The sequence below is a fragment of the Anomaloglossus baeobatrachus genome, chromosome 5, assembly GCF_048569485.1.
Source record: "Anomaloglossus baeobatrachus isolate aAnoBae1 chromosome 5, aAnoBae1.hap1, whole genome shotgun sequence".
NCBI classification, from domain to species: Eukaryota; Metazoa; Chordata; class Amphibia; order Anura; family Aromobatidae; genus Anomaloglossus; species Anomaloglossus baeobatrachus.
Window position 1 is genome coordinate 193908931 of NC_134357.1, and position 25677 is coordinate 193934607.

The following is a 25677-nucleotide window of genomic DNA, read 5'->3' on the forward strand; positions in this document are numbered from 1 at the left end:
CTTGGGACAGTAAGTCTGGCCAGCCTGGTAGTGACCACGGTCGGCCGACCGTGAGATGCCACAGATCCGGGTACCACGATCTCCTCGGCCAGTCTGGGGCGACGAGTATGACGCGGCTGCAATCGGATCTGATTTTTTGCGCAGTACTCTGGGCAAGAGTGCCAGAGGTGGAAACACATATGTGAGCCGGAACTGCGACCAATCTTGCACTAAGGCGTCTGCCGCCAGAGCTCTGTGATCGCGCGATCGTGCCATAAATGCCGGGACCTTGTTGTTGTGCCGAGACGCCATTAGGTCGACGTCCGGCACCCCCCAGCGGCGACAGATTTCCTGAAACACGTCCGGGTGAAGGGACCATTCCCCTGCGTCCATACCCTGGCGACTGAGGAAGTCTGCTTCCCAGTTTTCTACGCCCGGGATGTGAACTGCGGATATGGTGGATGCTGTGTCCTCCACCCACATGAGGATTCGCCGGACTTCCTGGAAGGCTTGCCGACTGCGCGTCCCTCCTTGGTGGTTGATGTATGCCACCGCTGTGGAGTTGTCCGACTGGATTCGGATCTGCTCTCTTTCTAGCCACTGCTGGAAAGCTAGTAGGGTAAGATACCCTGCCCCGATTTCCAGAACATTGATCTGAAGGGTGGACTCCTGCTGAGTCCACGTCCCCTGAGCCCTGTGGCGGAGACAAACTGCTCCCCACCCTGACACTCGTATCTGTCGTGACCACTGCCCAGGATGGGGGTAGGAAGGATCTTCACTGTGACAATGAGGTGGGAATAAGCCACCATTGCAGAGAGTCCTTGGCCGTCTGGGAAAGGGAGACTTTCCTGTCCAGGGAGGTTGACTGCCCGTCCCATTGGCGGAGAATGTCCCCTTGCAGTTGGCGCAAATGAAACTGCGCAAAGGGAACTGCCTCCATGGCTGCCACCATCTTCCCTAGGAAGTGCATGAGGCGCCTTAAGGGGTGCGACTGGCCTTGAAGGAGAGACTGCACCTCTGTTTGCAGTGAACGCTGCTTGTTCAGCGGAAGCTTCACTATCGCTGATAGAGTGTGAACTCCATGCCGAGATACGTTAGTGATTGAGTCGGTGACCGATTTGACCTTGCCAAATTGATGATCCACCCGAAAGTCTGGAGAGTCTCCAGCGTAACATTCAGGCTGCGTTGTCATGCCTCGAGGGAGGGTGCTTTGACGAGTAGATCGTCCAAGTAAGGGATCACCGGGTGTCCCTGAGAGTGCAAGACTGCTACCACTGCTGCCATGACCTTGGTGAACACCCGTGGGGCTGTCGCCAGACCGAATGGCAGAGCTACGAACTGAAGATGGTCGTCTCCTATCACAAAACGTAGAAAACGTTGGTGCTCCGTAGCAATTGGCACGTGGAGATAGGCATCTTTGATGTCTGTTGAGGCAAGGAAGTCTCCTCGAGACATTGAGGTAATGACGGATCGGAGGGATTCCATCCGGAACCGCCTGGCGTTCGCATGCTTATTGAGCAGTTTTAGGTCCAGAACAGGACGGAAGGAGCCGTCCTTTTTTGGAGCCACAAAGAGATTGGAGTACAAACCCTCGCCCTCGTTCCTGAGGGGGGACAGGGATCACCACTCCTTCTGCTCTTAGAGCGTCCACCGCCTGCAGCAGGGCATCTGCTCGGTGGGGAGGTGGGGCCGTTCTGAAGAATGGAGTCGGAGGACGAGAACAGAACACTGTCCTGTGCACGTGAGCACAATGTCCGTCACCCACCGGTCTGTGACCTGTGGCAGCTAAATGTCGCCAAAGGCGGGGGAGTCTGCCATCAACCGCGGATGCGGAGAGAGAGAGAGAGCTGAGAGTCATGAGGAGACCGCCTTGGTAGCGGTTCCTCCGGCTGCCTTCCTTGGGCGTGATTGAGCCCGGCCGGAATCTGAGCCCGTCTGAGGTTTTGTAGCCCTTTTGCACGAGGACAATTGGGACCTGCCCGAGCTTGGGAAGGACCGAAACCTCGACTGTACTTTTAGGACAGCATTAATAGGGTAAGTCGCAGTGCAGACATTGCGGAGTTACGGACGCCTCTGCGGTACAGATGTACATGTGCTCAAGGCCAGCTGCGCAAGAACAGCTGAAAAGGTTAGGTTGCCTATACGGCTGTGACTGCCGGAGCAACCGACACGCCGATAGCCTCCTAGACAGATTTCAACCAGAGTCCATCTGTCTGTGAATGGCATCTTTAAGTGAAGCCCCATCTCCAGTGCAACTATGGCTCTAGACGCAAGCCTGGAGATTGGAGAATCCACCTTTGGACCCTGGGTCCAGCGCTTGACCACGTCAGGGGAAAAGGGATAACGTGTATCTTAAAAACGTTTGGAGAAGACGCTTATCTGGTAAGTGTGGTGTTTCTGGACTGCTTCTCTGAAGTCAGCGTGGCCAGAAAAATACTCAATATCCGTTTGAGATACTGAAAAGGGACTTCTCCTGCTGTGAAGCTGACTCCTCCACTGGGGGAGCTGAGGGAGAAAGATCCAACCTTCCATTGATGGACGCTATAGGATCATTCCGTATGGCGTTACCATCCGGTGTATCCGGATTGATAGCGATGTCAGGATCAAAGTCCTGGAGAGCTGCCTTATCATACAGAGAGTCCTCCTGGGACCCCCCCGTTCCAAATGAGGTTGGTCAGGAAGATTGCCCATGGCCTGTCTGGACTGCAAGTCTCTATCTTATGACAATATATCTGTCGAAACTGCAACTCCGTCCCTGTCCTTGGACAGGGATGACAGGTGGTTTCTTTGGCCACGACTAGTAGAGACCCCGGCAGACGAAGTGCTAGAGACCCCGGCAGACGAAGTGCTACAGGGGAGCATGCACACAATGGGACGGTGTCATGAACAGCATCCCATGTAGTAAAAACAGCACTGAAAATCTGTGTTGCTTTTTTGCCGCTGCCGACTAGCCATCTAGAAGTATATAGCCAAGATTGGTGACCGTACAGTGCAATGTATAGCATACAAGCATAAAGTACAAATGAACACTGCAGCACAAGCAATACAAGCAGCATAGAAGCCTGTGCCCTGGCACCTCTGCTCTTCTGCTGCTGTAGACTAGTCATCTAGGGGAATATAGCCCAGAAGAGTGACCATACAGTGCAATGTATAGCATACAAGCACAAGTACAAATGCACACTGCAGCCCATGCAATACAAGAAGCATAGAAAAAAACCTGTGCCCCAGCACCCTTGGTTTTCTGCTGCTGTAGTCTAGCCATTCCAGGAGAATATAGCTAAGACTAGCGACTGTACAGTGCAGTGTATAGCATACAAGCATAAACACAAATGAACACTTCAGTACGTGCAATACAAGCAGCCTAGAAAGCCTGTGCCTTAGCACACCTGCTTTCCTGCTGCTGATGTGTCGCTCTCCAAGCGGGCATATAGCGACCTATGCAGTTAAAATACACATGTACACACTGCAGTATATATTGGGGTCAGCACTATGTGTGCCGCTTACCGCCCGCCTATAAGCGGGTGTATGGTCGCCACCGTCCTGCTGCAGTAATGGCTGCCAGCGTCTTCCCCAGCTCGTGTGAGGAGGGGCGGGCCGTGGGCGTGCCCCAAGTCAGAGCGGGAATCCGGCGTCCGACAGTGTGCAGTGAGAGGGCTGGAGCATGTAAATAAGGCTCCAGCCCTCGGCGCTGCTGATTGCTCAGCGTCTGTCCCCTTCCCTGAGTGACAGGGAGGGGGCGGGAACGAAGCGGCACTAGGCCGCAGAAGCCGGGGACTGGATTTATAAGCGCCGCCGCCGTAAAAGCGCGGTCGGCGCCCAGTCCCCGGCGAACTACAAGTCCCATCCGCGCCGCCGCTCCCGGAGCGTCCGGCGCGGTAGTTCCCAATACACAAAGTCACTCAGCAAAGCTGCAGTGACTGTAACCCTTTACTGTCCCCGGCGCACTAGCACACCCAGCAAGTCTGGAGTGTGCTGTGCCTGTGTGTACGGGGACACAGAGTACCTGTAATGGTGCAGGGCCATGTCCCTGAACGGTACTCCAGCTCCGTATCCAGCAGGTTCAAATGGGTCTGTGGATGGAGCCCGGCGTCAGAGCTTTGAGGCCGGCAGGATCCCACTTCCTCAGAGCCCCCCAGGGGGATGTGGAAGGAAAGCAGCATGTGGGCTCCAGCCTCCGTACCAGCAATAGGTACCTCAACCTTACAACACCATCAACGGGTGAGAAGGGAGCATGCTGGGGGCCCTATATGGGCCCTCTTTTCTTCCATCCGAAATAGTCAGCAGCTACTGCTGACTAAAATCTGTGGAGCTATGCATGGATGTCTGACCTCCTTCGCACAAAGCTTGAAAACTGGAGAACCCGTGATACCACGGGGGGGTATAGCCAGAAGGGGAGGGGCCTTGCACTTTTTAGTGTAGTGCTTTGTGTGGCCTCCGGAGGCAGTAGCTATACCCCAATCGTCTGGGTCTCCCAATAAAGCGCTGAAGAAATATTTTTTTTTTCAGGGGTACAAGTCTGGGAAAAATTTGTGTTTTAGGAGGTTGATTATATACTTGCCCTTAGGCCACAAAGATGCAGCGTTTTTGGCAAAAGTGCATCCAGAAAAATTCATGCATTTTTTTTTTTTACTGTGCTTTTGCCCAATGCATTTTTTTTTTAAAGTCAAATCTATTGTCTGGAAGGGCTCAAAAACGCTGGCAAAAAAAAAATGCATTAAGAATTCACATTCTTCATCTTTATGGTCACCACAAAGATGCAGAAAAAAAACTGCAACGTGCAGACCGCAAAAAATGAAATCTCAGACTTTGCTGGGGTAGGAAATTCATGCACCCAAAAAAAATGCAGCGTGTGCACAAGGCCTTAAATTAAAAACAGCAACATTTACTAGATAATGCATGGTAGAATACAGGAGCCCAAAATGATAAAAATACTAAAGAACAACCACTCATACACCGACCATCAATGAGGGGTGAGATTACTTCATAATATAAATGAAGACCGGTGTATACTCGGCTGCAGGTCCCCCACACCCTTTCATTACTGGCTAGTATTCTGAACTATAGGTGAGGGGACTCATTGGAGTTGTTAAATTGAGAGAAAGATGGAAGAATACATTCAATTTTGTCCTCCTTTAGATGCAGTGGTGGGATGAAGCATAGTGTACAGATCACAGGCTGTAACAGATCAATATAATATAATTGAAGTCCTAATCACACCACCCTCTAAAAATTAACATTATCTTCATTTTTTATTTAAAAATTAAAAAAAAAAAATATAGTTTAACTGTACAAGACACAGGTGGTGACAATAGACACTTCCTAATTATCTTTTGGGGGGCGGGGGAGAAGTATGAACGGGCAGATGTCAGGGAGATCTGTCACAAACAGTGCTTGACCAGCTGGATTCCAATGTATGGGACCGGGCAGGTAGGATCTTTACAGACAGCGTCACTGACCACTTAATTCCACAGCTGACAAATTCTCTGACCTGCAAGTCTGTGCTGTGGAGCTTCTTTAGAACTATTTTTCTTCTGATTGTTGCTATAACCAGCACTGAGATCTCTCAGAGATCATTCTCAAAGCCAGATAGCATTTCTAAATGGCTGCAATTGACCAATCAAAAGTGATTGTGAGCAGTCCTGGACAGCAGCAATCAAAGCAATGTCACTGTCTTGACAAGTGACAGATCTTTGTGTAGCTGTAACTGCACACATTGAATAAGTGGAAGTAAAGTTACAGACAAGGGGGTTAAACAGTAGGAGTCTGTGACTACACCGTGGCCGTGATGTTGAGTAGGCATGAAGAAGTGAACAAGAGGTATACTTTGTGTATATAAAAACATACAAAAGACATCGATTTTTATACATTTTATTAGAAAGTCCAGGACTGAAGCATAATCTTCATGCAGACAATCTTTGGATCCTTTAATCCTTCTGTAAGAGAAACAAAAAAAAAAATTTTACAATCAACATACATTTTAAAGGGTTATAGACATTCACTGCATTACCATTAGAGACAATCGTAAACAAGTGCAACATTCCTACTGGTGGTCCAGCTTTAGGGACAGGTTGTTTTGTTGTTTTTTTTTTTTTACTTAAAATGTCAGTATTTGGGGCTAAAAATTTTTTGCAATTGCGTTTCATTAAACCATTTGCATGCAGTTTTGCCCTTAGGCTCTTTCCCGCTGCAACTTTGATGAGATCTAGAGAAATATTATATAATACATATACACACATAACATACATACATACATACATACATACATATCAGCCGAGATAAGAAACCGATAATCACACACAACCTTTAGTTATAGTGGGGCTGCCTGATGGATTCTCAGCAATAGACAGCACCACAACCCAAATGGTGCAACATTTTTAATGAAACTTAACGCAAAAGTTATATATGGTAAATTTGTCCAAGGGAAGATAACCACCTCAACTAATTAAGCTACAGAGGGTGTATAAGGGAAACGTGGTGAAAAATTAGGACATCAATAAGTGTAGCCATGTCTCACTGATCCTAGTGTAGGGTGTGCGCATACAGATACACACAAAATCAACAAGTTTTGTAAACTAAAAATAAACCTTTCATGAAGAGGAGATTGAGGGAAAACCGCATGCAAACATGCTACAAGGCCACATGCACTCTTATTAAAAGGGGTTCAGTCTTGGAAAAAAGTCTGCAGTCACTGACTACTGGATTGTGAAAGTGTGCAATGAACTGTCATAAGACCCCTTATTCCTTATGAGGTGGGCGGTCAAGTGGGGACATTAGGAGCTCTCCATATTTGCAGACATGTGTTTAACCCATGCACTTGTCCCAATTCACTTCTATTGAAATAGGCTGTGTCCATGAGTTTGCAGGTATTATACATGCAGTCACTTGCCTGGAAACCTCATGAGAAATACAGGAGAATTGTGGAAGAGAGAGTACACCACACACTGCCACCATATGGCAGTCACAGAATCACTGCTACTGAGAATGGACAACCCCTTTAATGGGAATCGGTCAGCAGATATTTGCCATGTAATCTTAGAAAAGTACAAGGAAGGGGCTGAGACACTGATTTTAGAGAGGTCAATTATTTGGCAGTTTGCATAGTATGAGTTTTGTCAGCAGGAGAGCAACACTGCACAAGCCAGGTGCCTATGTGAGCTCTGGTCCAACAGCACCCCCAGCATTGACTAGCAGCTTACAGTCACTATACAATGTACCCAGAAAGCTGTGGTGTGGGTCGGGTTAAAGGGAACCTGTCAGCTAGAATATGCGTTCTGACCTATCAGCAGACGCATGTGTGCCCTAATTACACCTCCCTACCCATCCTTGTGTTGTAAAATTGTATAATATGAAAGTAATAAACGTTTTATTACCTTCATATTTCGTATGTAAATAGCAGGGAATGTGGTCACAGAGGCAGCGCCTTGCCCTATGGACGTTTGCATATTTCCGTAGTATCACGCCCCTGTGGGCGTGATACCGTAGAGCGACGTCACAGTCGCTCATTCTATCCTGTGTGCATTACAACAGGCTTCTTTTCCGGGTGTTCAATCGCCGGCTCTGAAACAGACAAGGAGAACCCGGAAGAGAAGCCTGCCGCAAAGCTCGCAGGACAGAATGAGCAACGGGGACATCACTCCATGGCATCACGCCCACAGGGGCGTGATACTACGGAAATATGCAGACATCCATAGGGCAAGGCGCCGCCTCTGTGACCACATTCCCTGCTATTTACATACGAAATATGAAGGTAATAAAACGTTTATTACTTTCATTTTATACAATTTTACAACACAAGGATGGGTAGGGAGGTGTAATTAGGGTACACATGCATCTGCTGATAGGTCAGAACACATATTCTAGGTGACAGGTTCCCTTTAACTTTCTGAGGTCTGTAACAGCCAAGAACTCTGATTGTGTCTTAAGTGCTGCACCCAGTAAACTAAGTAATAGAGTGCTGGAATCAGAGTCTGTCTCTACCTTGTGCTGACCTCAGATAAATTATAAAAACCTGGTGACAGATTCCCTTTAATTGCCTATAATAAAGATTGGAACAAAAAAGAAAAACAAAAAAAGTCAAAAACTCTAGGAACAGATTAGGTTTCATGAAGCTATGTCCATATCTAAGTTTAGGAATAAAGAATGGACAGAAGAACACATTTACGCAGCCGAATAGGTGATTTATATTCTAAGAAAAATAAACGGTTCCAAGACAGACACGACAAGCAGGCACCTAGCACCACCTTTTCCCAACATTAATATGGCAAGTTTATTTTACTATAAATTGAGAATTTTCGCTTTCTAAAGCAAATAAAAAAAATAAAAAATTGTGCTCTCCAAGCGCACATGAAATACCATGCAGATACTTTAAAGGGTATTCCAACTTCCCCATGGTATTTTTAACAGGACAGGTGAAACCAGGAGGTCCCTTTTGTAATAAATTACGACATCCATGTCCCGCTAAGGTACTGGGTTAGCAGATTACTGCTGTTGGCAATCTGTCAGCCCCATACACTATAGATTGTTAGCACACCCGTGTGAACACAACTCTTTCAACAAGGCACATGGGAACACTGTCCTGGTGATCAGTGGAGATGCAGCAGTCTCACCTAGTAGTTACCACCTGTACTCGGAATAGGCAATAAACTTTATAAGCTACAACAACCCTTAAAAGCAAATTAAACAAGGTCAGCAGCTGCCCTATAAATGCAATGTTTTCCATGCAAGCATGCTTTACAACACAATTGAAGTACCTGCGAAAACTAGCCTCAAACTCACTGGGAAAGTAACAGGAAAATAAAAAGAAAATGAGTTTAATTTTTTAAATTAGATCAAGTGACTTAATTGGGCAAGAGAAAAAAAAAAAAAAAGAAAAAAAAAAAAAAAATCTAATAAAAGAAAACAAAAAGATTTGTTATACAAGTTAAAAGGGAACCTGTCACCAGATTCACGCTGCCCAAACTACAGGCAGTATTGATCAGACACTGGCGTCAGCACTGCAAAAGTGACGTTTACCATTATCTATATACTATTAAGAGGTGACTGACAAGTCTCACAATCGTGACAAAGGGCCGGATTCATGATTGTGGTTTGTGCAGCACTAGTCAGGTGACAGGCTCCCTTCAAAGCATTTACGATATTGTATCAATATTAAGGAACAAGGACAAGAGTTATTACCACGTATTACAGATCAATGGTAAAGAGGAATATTAAGTAAGGTGCACAATATGTATGAAAACCCCCTCACCTCTTCATCCTCAGCACTACAGAACAAACTCCCCCACACTGCACATGTACTCTACAATGCAGATGTATATTTGTATTAATTACACACGTATACCTGTGCTTCTGTATACACGTGCAGCATATGTGCTCATGATACATATTTTGCTATTGGGCCAAGTATTTGGATCTGCCGGCAAATGGCTGCAGAAGCAGGCGCCATGGATCTCAGAACAGAGACCTCTATCTGTACCTGCGCTGCCTCAGACGTGATGGACTTCAGGAAAATGGCTGCGGAAGTGGCACAGAGTGAGATCTCGATCCACGCATGCGCTGCCTCCGCAGCCATTTTTTCCTAAAGTCCATGGCGTCGAAGGCAGCGCAGATAGAGATCGTGGAGGGCTCCGTTTTAGTTCTCAGCAGGTGGAGACTATTTTAATAAAGAGGTAAGAAAGGAGTGATTCTCCTCCTCTGCAGGGCCGGACACTGCTGCAGAGCTGCCTCCACCAATCAGTGATCTGACCCTGACAAAATTGTCAGTTGAAAGAAGGATCGTTAATAACTGAGCAAATACACTGAAGTGGAACAACCCCCATCATCAGCCTTCAGAATATACTGAATCAATGGGTGTGTATTCTGAAGGATGATGGGGACTGTAGTCATTTAGTATAAACACCCCAGGAAGGGAATGTAATGCAATGGCCAAAGCGTTGCAAAAGTGACAACCACCCCCCTCATCTTGCAGAACACACCTATGTATGGTATACAGTAAGTGGGTGTATTCCTAAGGATGAGGGGGCTGGCAGTCCTCCACAACAGTGCGTCATCCGCAGGTCCCCCATCATCCCACAAGCTTCCCCTCATGTTATTCACAAACATGGTTCATGTTACTTACAATGCTGTTGAGTCTATATTGTTAAAATAATGTTTTTAGAATTTTATTAAAATGTTTAGTGCATTATTTGTCTCAAAATATATATTTTTTTTAAATTGTCCTCTAAACCCTAGGTGCATCTTACCAGGTGCTGGTTATAAAGCAAAAAATACGGTAAACATTTCTAAAGGTGCTGTTTAAATTAATTTCTTGCCAGATGTTGGTAGCAACCCATCCAATCTACACAGGTGAAGAAATCAAACTATAGAGGTCCATAAATCTAGATGTTTAATGACAGGAAAAAACACATGGAAAGGTGCAAAAAGCAATGAAAATCATGACACCAGCTGATATCTGTCAGTAATTAAACAATTCTGCCACTTGGTGAAAAATAATATAAGCTAGTTCATCTGATGGCGTATAAAAAAAAAAAAAAAAAAAAAAAAAAAGGCGTCATAGGGGGGGAGCTAGGGAAGGAACCACAAGGACATCTCATGATGGGTAAAAATCAGTGAGCTGTCTCAAGACCTTTGCAATCATTAAGCATATAGATTGCAATGGTTACATAAGAATTTCAAAACAACTGAATGGTCCATAATCTGGAAGTGAAAACCAACAATTTCATTTCATCATAAACCAATCACGACCAGGTGCTCACCGCAAGATTTTAGACAGGAGTGAAAACAATTAGAGTTGTTCAAGAACAAAAGGATCATCTGTAGAGAGGTAAAGAGAGTGCACACAATCAGGATTAGCAGCATTTTGGATGCAGCGTGTTTTCACCGAGTGCAAAACGCTGCATTGTACAGTAGAAGCACAGTGGATGGATTTCTAGAAATTCCATGCCCACTGTGCTTTTCTTCGCAGCGTGAACGGACATGCGACGCGGAGTGTTCTCTGCGGGAAGAACATTGCAAAAGTCCGCAGCTCCACGAACACTGAATGTGGGCACAGGCAACTGCATTCTCCCTCCTGCGTACACCACTTATGTCACCACAGGAGGACTGACACTATGTCTAGGACGAAGCATCTATTGATTGTGTGCACACCCCTACAAAAAGGGGGGGGGGGGGGGATGGTTTGGTTTGGACCGACTCACTAGCTACAACGGTTTATAGGGAACCAATCACCAGGATTTTCGTATACAAGCTAAATCCAGTGCTATATCAGGCTGATTCTATACATACCTGTAGTGGTCAGCTCGGATGTTTAGGCTTTGAAATCCAAAAAAGTAAAGTTAATAAAATTAGCGGCTTGTGGAATGGCAGTTGCAATGAGCAGATAATATATTCATAGTTGTCTCCTCCCCCTGTAAGAATTAGCAAAAGCATACAAACTATTCACTTTGTTGCAGGACCTGTGTGAGGTCATACCCATGTGACCAGAAGGGGCGGGGCCTCATCCACCAATGCTGGATACCAGGTAATATGGGTATCCCCTCACACAGGTCCTGCAACAGACAAAGTGAGTCGTTTGTATAATGCTTATGCTAATTCTAACAGAGGGAGGGGTAACTATTAATATATTATCTGCTCCGTTGCAACTCAAGAAGGAGCCAATTTAAATACTTTACTTTTTTGGATTTCAAAACCTAAACATCTGAGCTGACCACTACAGGTATGTCTAGAATCAGCCTGATAGTACCAGTATAGCACTGGCTTTAGGTTATACACAAAAAGCCTGGTGATTGGTTCCTGTATACAAAAAAAAAAAAAAAATAAATATTAAGTAAAGCAAATCAACCTTCATGGCCTGTATGCATGCTCTCCATGCAAGACTCAACCGCTTAATGCAAAGAATGTTCAAGCGGATTAAAGTTTGATCATGGAGAAAAAAAAAAAAGCCCCGTATATCACCCTGAAAACGCCATACCAAGTACAGACACTGAAGTTTAGAGGTGGGAACATCATGGTGTTGGGTTGTTTTTCAGCATAGAGCAGTGGCAAACGTCATAATTGATGGAAGGATGAAAAGGACAAATTTACATACATAATGATAAAAATCAGATGCCATCTACCAGGATGATGAAAATGAAGAGGGTGGACATTCCAGCAAGACAATGGTCCCAAACGCATAGCCAAGAACCACCCAAATGGTTTCAGAGAAAGAAGATAAAAGCTGCTGGAATTATCCAGCCAATCACCTGACCTGTATCAAATAGAAAATTTATGGAAGGAACTAAAGCTTAGGCTATGTGCGCACGTTGCGTAATTGCATGCAGTTACGCTGCGATCTGCACCGCAGCGTCTCTGCATGCATCCTGCGTCCCCTGCATAATCTATGGAGATTATGCAGGAGACATGCGCACGTGGCATATTAGAGCGCAGCGCTTCGGCTGCTGTCCGAAGCGCGCGTTCTAAGAATTGACATGTCACTTCTTTTGTGCGCTCTGCATGAAGTCCCAGCTCTGTCTATGGGAAGGGCTGGGAGGGGCCACATGCAGAGCGCATGGAATAGGCTTTTGTTTCTGGAGCGCCAGTACGCAACGTGCGCACATAGCCTTAGCGTTCATAAAAAAGCCCACAGAAGCTTCAGGATTTGAATCGCGTTTGTGTGGAAAAATGGACCAAAAATCACACCTGAGCAGTGCATGTAACAAGTTTCTCCATACAGGAAGCGTCATGAAGCTGTCATCACCAACAAAGGCTTTTGTACAAACTAATAATTTCAGTAAGCAAGTTCAATACTTTATTTTTCCCCAGTGTCAGTTCTTATTACTACACAATTTATAGACATCTATGGTTTAATTTCTTTGCCTATGTTGCATTCGATGGGCTGTTGACATTGGTGAGAAAATTCATGTCAATTGCACCTTTAGAAACCTATTTTCTTAGGAAATCGGTGGTATTCAATATTTATTTCACCTGCTGTATCTATCAAGTCTAATGTATCGTGTGAACTATTTGTTCTATACGTTACACTAGTTGGAGAAGATTATGATCAAAAGGTCTCATACTATTGAACAGGAGATTAAATGAGCTTGTCATGTTGCCAACTATATTCCTCTGCAGTTTAATGAGCATGTAGAGATGACTTTGCCCTACATGCTCCGAGAAGGGATGGCTGACAAGCATGGTCCCAGGCATGCAGATCGCATACTATAAGGAAGGAGTGAAGTTGAGTGAAAGAAGACTGGGCATACACTGGGAAATATAATGCATGGTTGACTTAAAGGGAACTTAACAGCTGATGCTTGCTGCCCAAGGTTCAGGCTGCATGCATCAGAAACTGCCTCTCATCGCAGCCAGGTATGTTTTACTCTGAATCACTGTGGCATGGGAAAAAAACCCATGCCGCTTCAGTGACAAGTTCAAAAGGCCAGTTAAAGGAATCTTCTTCCCAACCCACTTCCCTCTGGGCAGTGACTAGTCAGTCATGTAGGGAAGGCCAACAGCTGAAACAGACATCAGTGAGGACAATCCTCTCCAGTGAGGAGGTACAAGGGAGTAAAGTCCTGTCTGTAAAAAAAGTCCACGGCTACATAAGCAGTGTGCTTGTATCTAGGAACGGTGCAAAATATTTACAGATTTAAAGTAAAAAAAAAAAAAAAAAAATTACAAACACACACACACACACACACACACACACACACACACACACACACACACACACACAGAATACAGGTTCAGGAAGCTGAATATGTACACATTCAGCCTACAATGATGCATACATAAGCATAATGTGTGATCCACTTATGTTCCAGAAGCATGCAAGCACATATTGTACAATGACCATGTCCTCCTGACCTTAGGGACATCACTGCTAAAAACTAACAGTCTTCAGACAACTTGTGAGATTAACACAATCACGGGGATTATAACCAAGTAGTCACATGCAAACCTACAATGGGACTGTATGAAGCACACAGTGGGCACACTCATGCAATCACTCTACCTGCTGGTCACTTCATTTCTGAAGAATGCAAAGAAAGGGTGGAATAAAAAGTCAGTGTTATTATACAAACCTATAGCCAGAAATTCATTTTCCCATAATAGTCAAGCAACCAACAATATGAAAGAATCATTACAAGCCATTTGCTTCATGTCACAGAACTGAACACTAAGTGAGGACTTAGCCAAGACTCATGAGCCAGCAGAGCCATTAAGAGAGTGTTCATACATGGCTGCGGTGCTGCAGGTTGTCAGATTGGATTTGCAGCCGTTAGGTACTAGCACAGCAGCAAACAGATTATAATAATAATAATTATAATAATTTTATTCATTTATATAGCGCTATTAATTCCACAGCGCTTTACATACATTTGCAACACTGTCCCCATTGGGGCTCACAATCTAGAGTCCCTATCTGTATGTCTTTGGAGTGTGGGAGGAAACCGGAGTACCCGGAGGAAACCCACGCAAACACGGGGAGAACATACAAACTCCTTGCAGATGGTGTCCTTGGTGGGATTTGAACCCAGGACCCCAGCGCTGCAAGGCTGCAGTGCTAACCACTGAGCCACCGTGCCGCCCAAGATTAGACCTGCAATACAATACTAGATGCAATTTATGTGGTGGATTTTTAGCAAGGATTTCACTCTTTGGAGGAGACAGTGAAATCCACATGCAAGTGATGCTGATTGTGTTGCATTTTAATGCAATTTGCAGCAGAATTAACATTAAATATATCCCAATGGTCAATGATGTATAAACCAAGAGACCATCATGTGGGGAAAAAGACAAGGTGAACCAAGTCTTACACTTCGCTTCTTTACATTTAAGTCAAGCAAAGGCAAAGAACTTGACAATTCCTCCAAAAGCAGCACTACACAGATAAGATGGTATTCCTGCACACAGCTAAGGAGTGGGGGAACACTATAAGGCTATGTGCCCACGTGTGTGCGCTCTGCACCACAGCGTAAAGTCACTGCATGTGCGCTTCAGAGCGCAGCTGAAAAGCTCCGTTCTGAAACTTTGGTGACTGCAGAATTTGTGCGCTCTGGATGCTGCCTATCCCTATAGACAGAATGGAGACAGCATGCAGAGCGCACGAGAGAAGTGACATGTTGCTTTTTAGAACGCAGCGATTTGGCAGCTTGAAAATCTCAGCATTCTAAAACGCCACGTGGGCATGGATTATGCACAATCTTCATAGATTGTGCAGGGGACGCAGGACGCATGCAGTTACGCTGCGGTGCAGATCACAGTGTAACTGCATGCAATACGCACACGTGGGCACAGAGCCTAAGGCTTGTTTCCAGATATGAATACCAGGCACGAGTATTCTGTGTAGCCAATTGGTGGTCCTTTAATGGCTGCATCAGGGTGCCTTTACGTTACACGAAGGACGCCGATAGCCATTTAATGCTGTGGCTCGAGCTACAGACACTGGGTATTTTGAGAAGTGTGGTGATGAGGAAATTCGCCTCGCCGAGATCAGCGCGCCATTGTGATAGAGTTGTTACACAACCACTTCATTATTTATTTTTAATCAAGGCAGCTTTACCAATAGTTGCACTTTAGTAGACACTATTCAGTCATTAATGGAGAAATATCCCTCTACGGAAATGTGGATTTTTGCACTTTAGCTTCAGAGCCAAATACAAATTCCTAGTATTACACTTCAATGGGTTTTCATTAGTGATGTTTGAGCACTACCATGCTCCGATACTCGAACCGAGCAGAACGGACAGGCTCAACTCATGTACAGCGTAGAGTGGAAGTCTATGGGAAAAACATTTTTAGAGGATCTTCTGGAATAATAATCAAGTTTCCCATTGACTTCCATTATTCTGGAAAGAGTAGAGCCCATCCAACCTGCTTATTTCAAGTAATGGAGCATGGTAGTGCTCACTCCACTAAATTTGTATAAACCCCCCCCCCCAAAAAAAAACACTATGATCTGGCAAATGCTACATACTAATCCACTATAAGATGTGTTACCTTCTGTACATCAGAGGGGAGAACAGAGACAAGATAAAATGTGAAGACGTTACTAACATGACCTCATGACATTTAAAGAGACATTGCAAGCTGCTGTGCTTTACACTTACCTTTTTACCGGCACCCACGGTAGCTTTGGCTGTACCCCGAACCTTTTTCATTCTGTTTTTCCTTTCTTTACGCTGTTTTCGAGAGGTCTTTTTCTTCTCATAGAGACCATGCTATAAAAAGGACATTAGGATACACAATTTATAGGAAACTGTACCAGGGTAGTGCGTCATTTTGCTCTTCTCCGTAACTCATTGTTAGTGCTCCTCCCATGTGTTGGCTATAAATGAGGATGTTAATTGTGAAGTGTTGCGGAATATGTTGGCGCTATAAATGAAGATGTTATTTTCTGATGTGCCTGGATGAAGTACCCTCAGTGGGTTGTAGGCCATCCTACTTCTATCATCATGTAAGAACAGTTAGATTTCAGCCTTGGCTATTTGTCTTCACCAACCCTCTTGCTCTAGTTGGCATATACTTTTAAGCAAAACGTTATGGTCTACAGATGGTTAAGCAGACAGCTAATTAACGAGTAATGTGAACTACAACCTCCTGACTTTCCCATACACTGAGGTTTATTCCCCAAACATTCTGGCCTGGCGTCTTACAAATAAGTAACTCACAGCAACCCGGGTATTTTAAGGTGAGATGAGCCGCCCACATACACCATAGATATTTGCATCCAATGTATATGGACAGTATCTATGTACCCATACTGATCTTAAGAATCACTCTACAAGGTCAGTTGTATTGTATAGTGATCATTGTAAATAAACACTCCCAAAAAAACAAATTGTGGAATTCACCTTTCTTTCGCAATTTCACCGCATTTGGATTTTTTTCCCCCAGTTTTCTAATACACTATATGGTAAAATTACTGGTTTCCTTCAAAAAGTATAACTCGTCCAGTAAATTGCACTTATACAACAGTTGACGCAAAAATAAAAAAAAATAAAAAAAAGTTATGGCTCTTTAAAGGGGATGGAAAAAAAAAACAAAAAAAACAAAAAACTGAAAACTGCTGAGTGGTGAAGATGTCCCTGACTTTTCTAGCCATTTGATGTAAAGCTTTTCTGCAGCAAAACAATCCTAAGTGTATGTGCCCACGATCAGGCGTCAAAGTGTCCTGGATGCAGGGGCAGTCAGTCTCCTTGGCAGGAGACCGCAGCTGCTTGTACACATGATCAGGGTTCAGTTCGCTGCGGTCTCTCGCTTGTGTCCTCTCTACACAGAAAACGCATGCGATTCCACAGCAAACTATTGACATGCTGCGGCTTGGAAATCCACACCACAGGTCAGTGTTTGCTCCGGAAAAAACAAGCACAGTTGGCACGGGATTTCTAGAAATCCCATTCACTATGCTTGTACTGTACAACACAGCATTTTGGATGCAACTGAAGCTCGCTGTGTCCAAAATACTGCAAACACTGATCGTGGGAACGCACACCAAGACTCCCAGCCAAGTGAATGAGATTTCTGAAATTTCGTGCTGCCAACTTTCTCCTTGCAGATTTGGAGCTGTTGTATTTCTGCAGCATGTCAGTTTTAACACCACTCCAGTGTTTAGGGTTTTTACTGCCCCACTGGATTGTCGCTTTATATCCAAGTTTCCTGACCCCTGCATTATACCCCCCCTTCATCTTCTATTGTCGCCTGTGATTTGTGACCTGCCGTAGCTCCAGTGTTTTATGGAGCGCAGAACTACATACATCTCTGGAAAGCCTTGTTCTGGCTCTCTACAGTTCCACTGGGAGCTTGTGATGAAACATCAGAAGTGATGGAGCGGCACAAAAGGGTATGAAACCACCAGAGGTCAAGTATAAAACGCTAAGGGCAGGGGACTTACATTTAAAGGGAACCTGTCACCAGATTTTTGAGGTATAAACCAAAACTAGTACCTTCAGCAGCGCTTGTGCTGCATTCCATAAAAAAAAATGAATGTTATCCCCCAACTACCCCTGTTCACACCACAAAAACCTTTTAATATTCTCCCACGCTGCATGTAAATCTTTGGGCCCGGTCAGAAGAGGGTCCTTAGTTGAGGCTCCTGTCCCTCCTCTTCATGCTGATCGCCGTCCTCTTGTGATGACTGACTTGGATGACGCCTCCAGCACCATCCACATCAAAGACATTGCTGGCTCGCGCAGGCGCACTTCACTCTGCCCTACTGCAGACAGAGCCGAATACATGTGTGCATGGTCAAACCAGAGGTCTCTGCAAAAGGGTAAGAGTTTACCCAGCACAGGAGGAACTATCCACATCAATCATCAGAAGAGGACAGTGATCAACATGGAGGAGGGACAGGAGCCTCAACCAAGGACGCCCATAGGACCAGACCCAAAGATTTACATACAGCACAGGAGATTAAAAAGGGATTTGGGGGTGTACAGGGAGAGTCAGGGGAGAATATGCACCTTTATGGAATGCAGCACAAGCGTTACTTAAGGTGCTAATTTTGGGTTATACCTCAATTTGGTGACTGGTTCCCTTTAAAAGAGCAATTTCTGCGCAAAAACGCTGGAATGGTGCTTTAAGTCTTTTTCACCCATAAACACATTTTTGGAAACAAACAGCTTTTACACCCCTGACAATTACCCTGGCCAGTCTGTGCTTGGGTTCATTCTTCTTGGCGTAGTCTAGAGAATCATAAATCATGCCAAAGCCGGTAGTTTTGCCACCACCAAAGTGAGTCCTGAAACCGAACACAAAGATCACATCTGGGGTAGTCTTGTACATTTTCGCCAGCTTCTCCCTGATTTCGGTCTTGGGGACAGTAGCTTTCCCAGGATGAAGGACATCTATGACCTAAAAGCAAGAATCACAATACAGATTTAATGAAAACTGCACAATAAATATCTTTACACTAATGTAACAGTTTAAGGCAATACCAAAATAAGGAAAGAATGCTGACAAAACGTCTCATAGGCCGCTATGGGCAGGGGTGGCAGCGACTTACCATTTGCTTCCTCTGAAGCAGTCTGTTGGTCATGAACTTCCGAGTTCTAATGGTGACGCTGTCGTTCTAAAATAAAATACAAAAAATGATTTAGTTTCTCACATGTCTCTACTAGGCAGGATAAGGCTAAGTTCACACTTCCGTTGTTTTGCATCAGTCACAATCCGTCGCCTTGAGGTATTACGGTATCCTGCAAAATATTTTGCAGGAATCCTGTTTTTCCCCATAGACTTCTATTAGTGACGGATTGCGACTGATTATGCTGCGTTGCATCCGCATTGTTTTTTAACTAACCGCCGGGCGGGAGCAACGCAGCCTGTAACGTTTTTTTGAGCAGCGCGATCCGTAGGATTTTGCTGCGCATGCTCTCTCTGGCTCCCTGCCCCGTAACCAGGATAAATATCGGGTAACCAAGCAATGCGCTTTGGTTAGTTACCCGATATTTACAGTGGTTACGGGTGCAGGGAGCCCGCGCTAAGTGGTGTATGCTGGTAACCAAGATAAATATCAGGTAACCAAGCAAAAAGTGCATTGCTTTTAGTTACCCGATATTTACACTGGATACAGTGTGCAAGGAGGCCGACACTTTACCACTTGGCTCCGCCCCCTCCCGCACTCAGCATGTGTACACACACACTCACTTGTCCCCAGCCCTGCAGTCCCCGCGGCACTGACGTCCTCAGCTGCACGGCCCCGCTCGGCTCCGCCCCCTCGCACTCCGCATGTACACACGCATGTAGAGACACACACACACTCACCTGTCCCCAGCCATGCAGACCGCGGCACTGACGTCCTCAGCTCCGCCCCCCCCGCACACAACGGAGTCCGACAATGAAATTCTTTTCGTTGTCATCCGTTGTACAACGGATCAGTTACATGCGTCAAGCAACACATGTGACTGATGCAAAACAACGGAAATGTGAACTTAGCCTTAGTCAGAATCCCAATGTCTCACTTCTAATCCTCAAGGCAGAAATGAATAAATGGAAAGCGTAACAATACGGTGCTACATTGACTAGCTACATTAAAAAGGTGGAAGTCCTAAAGGGTCCCATAAGGGTCTCACAATTGATCACTGAGCTTTGTGCACCGGGCTCCTAGCTGCGCAGTATAAGGCTGGGAGAATGAATTCAGTCAGTGATGTGTGACTGCTGGACGAGAGGCCAGCAAATCTCATGTGTTGATTAGCCAGGCCGACGTGGCATCATCACTGCCGCATGATACACACTTAAGACACCCCGCCATCCTGTAGGATCAGCAGATAAGGACATGCGTAGTCCTCCTGGTCACAGTTATGGAAGATGGACCAGGGTCCTGTGAATTTGCTCATCTCTAATGGCCCATCCTAAGGATCAGTGGTGGACGACTGACACCAGCCAGTAGTCACATGTAAAGGTCACATGGCGTATACCACCTCCACGTTGTCGCAGTTGGTGACTGCTGCCAGTACTTTAGCACTATGTGATGTCTATACAAGACAACAAGGCTATATCCATGCTATGTTTTACACCTTAAGTGTCCTTAAAGGGCTTCTCCCAAGGAAATATCAGTAGTCATGAGTGAGCACTACCATGTTAGGCTCTTGGTATTCGAAGACCAGTCAGATGCTCAGACGGGCTTTCCGGAAAAATGCTGGAATTCCCCATTGCCTTCTATTATACTCTGGTACAGGAGTAAAGGCCATTAGAGGGCCCGACTGTTCGTTACGAACACTGAGCACGGTAGTGCTCGCTCATCACTAATTATCACCTACGCGCACCGCTGGGAGAGGCACCGATCAATGAAGGTTTACCAGGCCCTGCAGATGAAGAGGGACGGCTGCTCCACTAGGCCACACTCTAACTTATAGGGGCCTGTGACCACGTTGGCTTGTAGGCCGCAGCTTCAATGCTGTACACACTGGAGGTTAGGTAAAGGTCTGGGAGGACAAAGCCTGTAATGACCGGAACAAGTCACATGATAGCACTACCTGCAGAGCTGCAGGCGACAGCCAGGATAACAACCCAGGGGAGCAGAGCCTGTAATGACCTGCACAGATCCAGTGATGGCACTACCAGCAGTGCTGCCCCAGGAAGAGGCAGCCAGGGTAACGACCCAGGGGAGCAGAGCCTGTAATGACCTGCACAGATCCAGTGATGGCACTAACAGCAGTGCTGCCCCAGGAAGAGGCAGCCAGGGTAACGACCCAGGGGAGCAGAGCCTGTAATGACCTGCACAGATCCAGTGATGGCACTACCAGCAGTGCTGCCCCAGGAAGAAGCAGCCAGGGTAACGACCCAGGGGAACAGAGCCTGTAATGACCTGCACAGATCCAGTGATGGCATTACTTGCAGTGCTGCCCCAGGAACAAGCGGACAGGGTAACGACCCAGGGGAGCAAAGGCTGTAATGACCTGCACAGATCCAGTGATGGCACTACCAGCAGTGCTGCCCCAGGAAGAGGCAGCCAGGGTAACGACCTGCACAGATCCAGTGATGGCACTACCAGCAGTGCTGCCCCAGGAAGAGGCAGCCAGGGTAACGACCCAGGGGAGCAGAGCCTGTAATGACCTGCACAGATCCAGTGATGGCACTACCAGCAGTGCTGCCCCAGGAAGAGGCAGCCAGGGTAACGACCCAGGGGAGCAGAGCCTGTAATGACCTGCACAGATCCAGTGATGGCACTACCAGCAGTGCTGCCCCAGGAAGAGGCAGCCAGGGTAACGACCCAGGGGAGCAGAGCCTGTAATGACCTGCACAGATCCAGTGATGGCACTACCAGCAGTGCTGCCCCAGGAAGAAGCAGCCAGGGTAACGACCCAGGGGAACAGAGCCTGTAATGACCTGCACAGATCCAGTGATGGCATTACTTGCAGTGCTGCCCCAGGAACAAGCGGACAGGGTAACGACCCAGGGGAGCAAAGGCTGTAATGACCTGCACAGATCCAGTGATGGCACTACCAGCAGTGCTGCCCCAGGAAGAGGCAGCCAGGGTAACGACCCAGGGGAGCAGAGCCTGTAATGACCTGCACAGATCCAGTGATGGCACTACCAGCAGTGCTGCCCCAGGAAGAGGCAGCCAGGGTAACGACCCAGGGGAGCAGAGCCTGTAATGACCTGCACAGATCCAGTGATGGCACTACCAGCAGTGCTGCCCCAGGAAGAGGCAGCCAGGGGAACAGAGCCTGTAATGACCTGCACAGATCACATGACAGCACTAACTGCAGGGCTGCTCAAGGTATAGGCGGTTTTGGGGTGACCCTGCGAAGAGAGGGCAACCAGGGGAGGACAGAGCCTGTAATGACCCTCAGTTCCCATGATAGCACTGCCTGCAGAAGTACCCCAGGGACAGGAGGCCGGCAGGCAACCACAGGGAGAAAGGGGAGACCCCGAGCCTGTACTGACCAACACAGGCCCCCTGATACCACTACCTGCAGGGCTACCCCGGGGTGAGGCGATCAGGGGAGGACAGAGCCTGTAATGACCCGCGCAGATCACGTGATAGCACTACCTGCAGGGCTGACTCGGGGACAGGCGGATCAACAGCACTGCTCCGGACAGTCACTCCACCAATGGCGTATACCTGGAGCAGCCGCCACACGGGCCTGCAACAGGGCGGATTATCCAGAGCTCTCCCAACAGAACCTCACAAATATCCCGCCACCAGCCGCACTGCCACCGAGGGAGCCCCACATAACACGCTCGTCAGCTCCTAAGGCAGGATGGCGTGGATAAGTCTCGGATTGTACAAATTCTACGCGCCGACACTCACCATTTTGGTACCGTCGCTCTCAGGGAGGAAGGAAAGAAAGACCGAAGCTTCTTCAGCCAATCAGGTCGTAGGACTCACAGGAAGTGGGTGTGGTTGCAAGCGCCTGCATTCGAACAAGCATTGGTTGGAAAGTCCGTCAATCATCGATACACAGTCCGCAGATTTCAAAGGGCCGCATAAAAAAAAACAAAACAAAAAAAAAAAAAAAAAAAAAAACACTGCGCCTGCTCAGTAGAGCCCTCTATGGTTTGGTGTGCAGCACAGCAGACTTGTGTTGTACTTAGCACAGACAGTGCGCGGCTGGTTTCACACTACGTCTTTTTAACATCCGTTGAAAACGTTTTTTTAACGGAAGTACGGATCCTGCTTTTACAGCAAATAACGTATGCAAACGCATATGTTATTTTGCAGGATCCTGCAGTGGATGTTTCGGGGCGGGCATTGTAGTCATGTGATCGGGAGTGAGGGGAACTAGAGTGGGAGGAGGCTTCTGACAGCTGCAGACGCTGGTAACTAAGGTAAACATCGGCCTTGGATACCCGATATTTATCTTGGTTACGAGTCTGCTGCTGCCAGCGGAGCCGGGCTGCTTGCACGGGAGGAGAGAGAGAGAGAGAGAGAGAGAGAGAGAAAGAGAGAGAAAGAGAGAGAAAGAGAGAGAGAGAGAGAGAGAGAGAGAGAGAGAGAAAGAGAGAGAAAGAGAGAGAAAGAGAGAGAGAGAGAGAGAGACTCTGTTTCCGGCCATGCAAAGTACTGTCTGGGCATGCTCAGTCCAAATGCAGGATCCTGTCTATCAGCATGCAACGTTCACCTACGTTTGCGTGCGTTATAGTCAGGATCCAGCAATTTGCAGTATTTGGACGGAGCTCAAAAACGCTACATGTTGCGTTTTTGAAACATGTTAAAATAACGCAAAAGGAAGGATCCTGCGTCTAACGGACGCAAACGCACGCAAACGCAGGTGGACGAGAGTCCATTGAAAATGCATTGACATGAAAACGGATTTGCACAGGATCCGTACTTCCGTTAAAAAAACGTTTTTGACGGATGTTAAAAAGACGTAGTGTGAAACCAGCGGACTGTGAAATATGCAGGTGAGGTAGGCTCCAGAGCCTGGCGGCCACTCCGGGCACTGTGGCCAGTATAGGGACTGTGAACTATGCAGCCTGGCGGCCACTCCGGGCACTGTGGCCAGTATAGGGACTGTGAACTATGCAGCCTGGCGGCCACTCCGGGCACTGTGGCCAGTATAGGGACTGTGAACTATGCAGCCTGGCGGTCACTCCAGGCACAGTGGCCAGTATAGGGACTGTGAAATATGCAGCCTGGCGGTCACTCCGGGCACTGTGGCCAGTATAGGGACTGTGAAATATGCAGCCTGGCGGTCACTCCGGGCACTGTGGCCAGTATAGGGACTGTGAAATATGCAGCCTGGCGGTCACTCCGGGCACTGTGGCCAGTATAGGGACTGTGAAATATGCAGCCTGGCGGTCACTCCGGGCACTGTGGCCAGTATAGGGACTGTGAAATACACAGTGTATCAGGCTTCATTCTCACAGCAGTGATTTCTCTGATGCTGAAAAGACAGACCTCTGTTCCTCAGTGTTTTGGATCAGATTTTCAATGGGGTTTGGTCAGTATGAGTTTTTACTATCAGTTTCATCAGAGATTTTCCTGTATGTTGTGAGGTAGCGACCACCAATGTGGTAAATGGTCGCTATATGTCACAGTGGAGAAGGTACCTGCAGTATCTAAACGGAAGAGGTTGCTATGGAACTTGTAGTCCACAAAAGATTCTTGCTGCACATAAGGGTCAGGTTCCCTTTAATAATCCCAAGGTGCTGTGCAGGGCTAAGATTCACATACCTCCACCTGTGGGTGTGGCTCGAGGGGTTAAAGCAATCCAGTCTCAGAACCTGGAGGGGGGGGGGTGTCTAGGGCAGTCTAGTTAGAGACTAGCTCTAGACTTCCAGCGTGTGTGCTGGGAGAGTGAGAGCAGAGCCGAGAGCTCTGCATGGAGCAGCCTGTGTGGAGGCTGAGCACAGGGCTCCGATATTAAGTCTGAGTCAAGACTGAGGTGAGTGCAGCCAGACCAGGGCTACGTGGAGCGATTATAAGGAGCGAGGCGGTGGCCGTACCGGTGACAGCAGCTTCCTCCTTCCTATTCAAATGTATTTACGTCTCTCATACGTAAATACATTTGAACAGTATGTAGTGCCATGACTGCGGCCCGCCCCCGACGTGCAGCAACGTGATGAGATCAGCACCTTGCTGACGTCATCACAGTGCTGCGGGAGACACAGACACATCGGGCAGCGGTAAGCGCTCCATGGAGGAGCCGAAGAGAGAGATTTAATTAATGGGGATGAGTGGGGACAAGCTGGGGGCACATAATGGGGGAACATTTGTGAAGAACACAGCTTTGTGACAGGTAGAGGGGGAGTACTGTATTCAGAGGTAGGGTGGGGGCGGGTGTGTGTGGTGATGGGGGTGCATTGTATTGCATGTGTGTGTGTGTGCGCGCGAGAGAGGTTATGGGGGGTGCATTATATTGTGTGTGTGTGTGTGTGTGTGTGTGTGTGTGTGGTGATCGGGGGTGCATTATATTGTGTGTGGAGGGGGTGATGGGGGGGTACATTGCATGCGTTTGGAGGGGGTAATGGGGGGTGTTTTGTCGTGTGTGTGTGTGTGTGGGAGGGGTGATGAGGGCGCATTGTATTGTATGTGGGGAGGGGGTAATGGAGGTGCATTGTATTGTTTGTGTGTAGGGAGGGGTAGGGGGGTGCATTATATTTGTGTGTGTGTGTGTGTGTGTCTTGGGAGGGGCTGATGGGGGTGCATTGTACTGTGCGTTTGTGCGGGGGTACAATAGAGCACTTTGAGGGGAATATTTCGGAGAGGGGCAATATGGGGGGATATTATGGAGAGAGGCAGTGTGGGGGTATATTACAAAGAGAGCAGTGTGGAGG

General features: G+C 47.0%; 1 protein-coding gene across 3 annotated transcripts; it reads right to left on the reverse strand.

The window, feature by feature from the left end:
• Positions 1–5831: 5831 nt before the first annotated feature.
• Positions 5832–22759, reverse strand: RPS24 (ribosomal protein S24). Of its 3 annotated transcripts, XM_075349068.1 has the most exons (7): positions 22709–22759; positions 18959–19024; positions 18598–18807; positions 16065–16175; positions 13967–13984; positions 8730–8753; positions 5832–5912 (listed from the first exon to the last, which is right to left on the reverse strand). In XM_075349068.1, the coding sequence occupies exons 1-5, from the start codon at positions 22709–22711 to the stop codon at positions 13979–13981; spliced, it is 396 nt and encodes a 131-aa protein (XP_075205183.1). In that variant the 5' UTR covers positions 22712–22759; the 3' UTR covers positions 5832–5912; positions 8730–8753; positions 13967–13978. The 3 variants fall into 3 exon arrangements, with proteins under 3 accessions (XP_075205183.1, XP_075205184.1, XP_075205182.1); XM_075349069.1 differs by lacking the exon at positions 8730–8753; XM_075349067.1 differs by lacking the exons at positions 8730–8753; positions 13967–13984.
• Positions 22760–25677: the final 2918 nt, after the last annotated feature.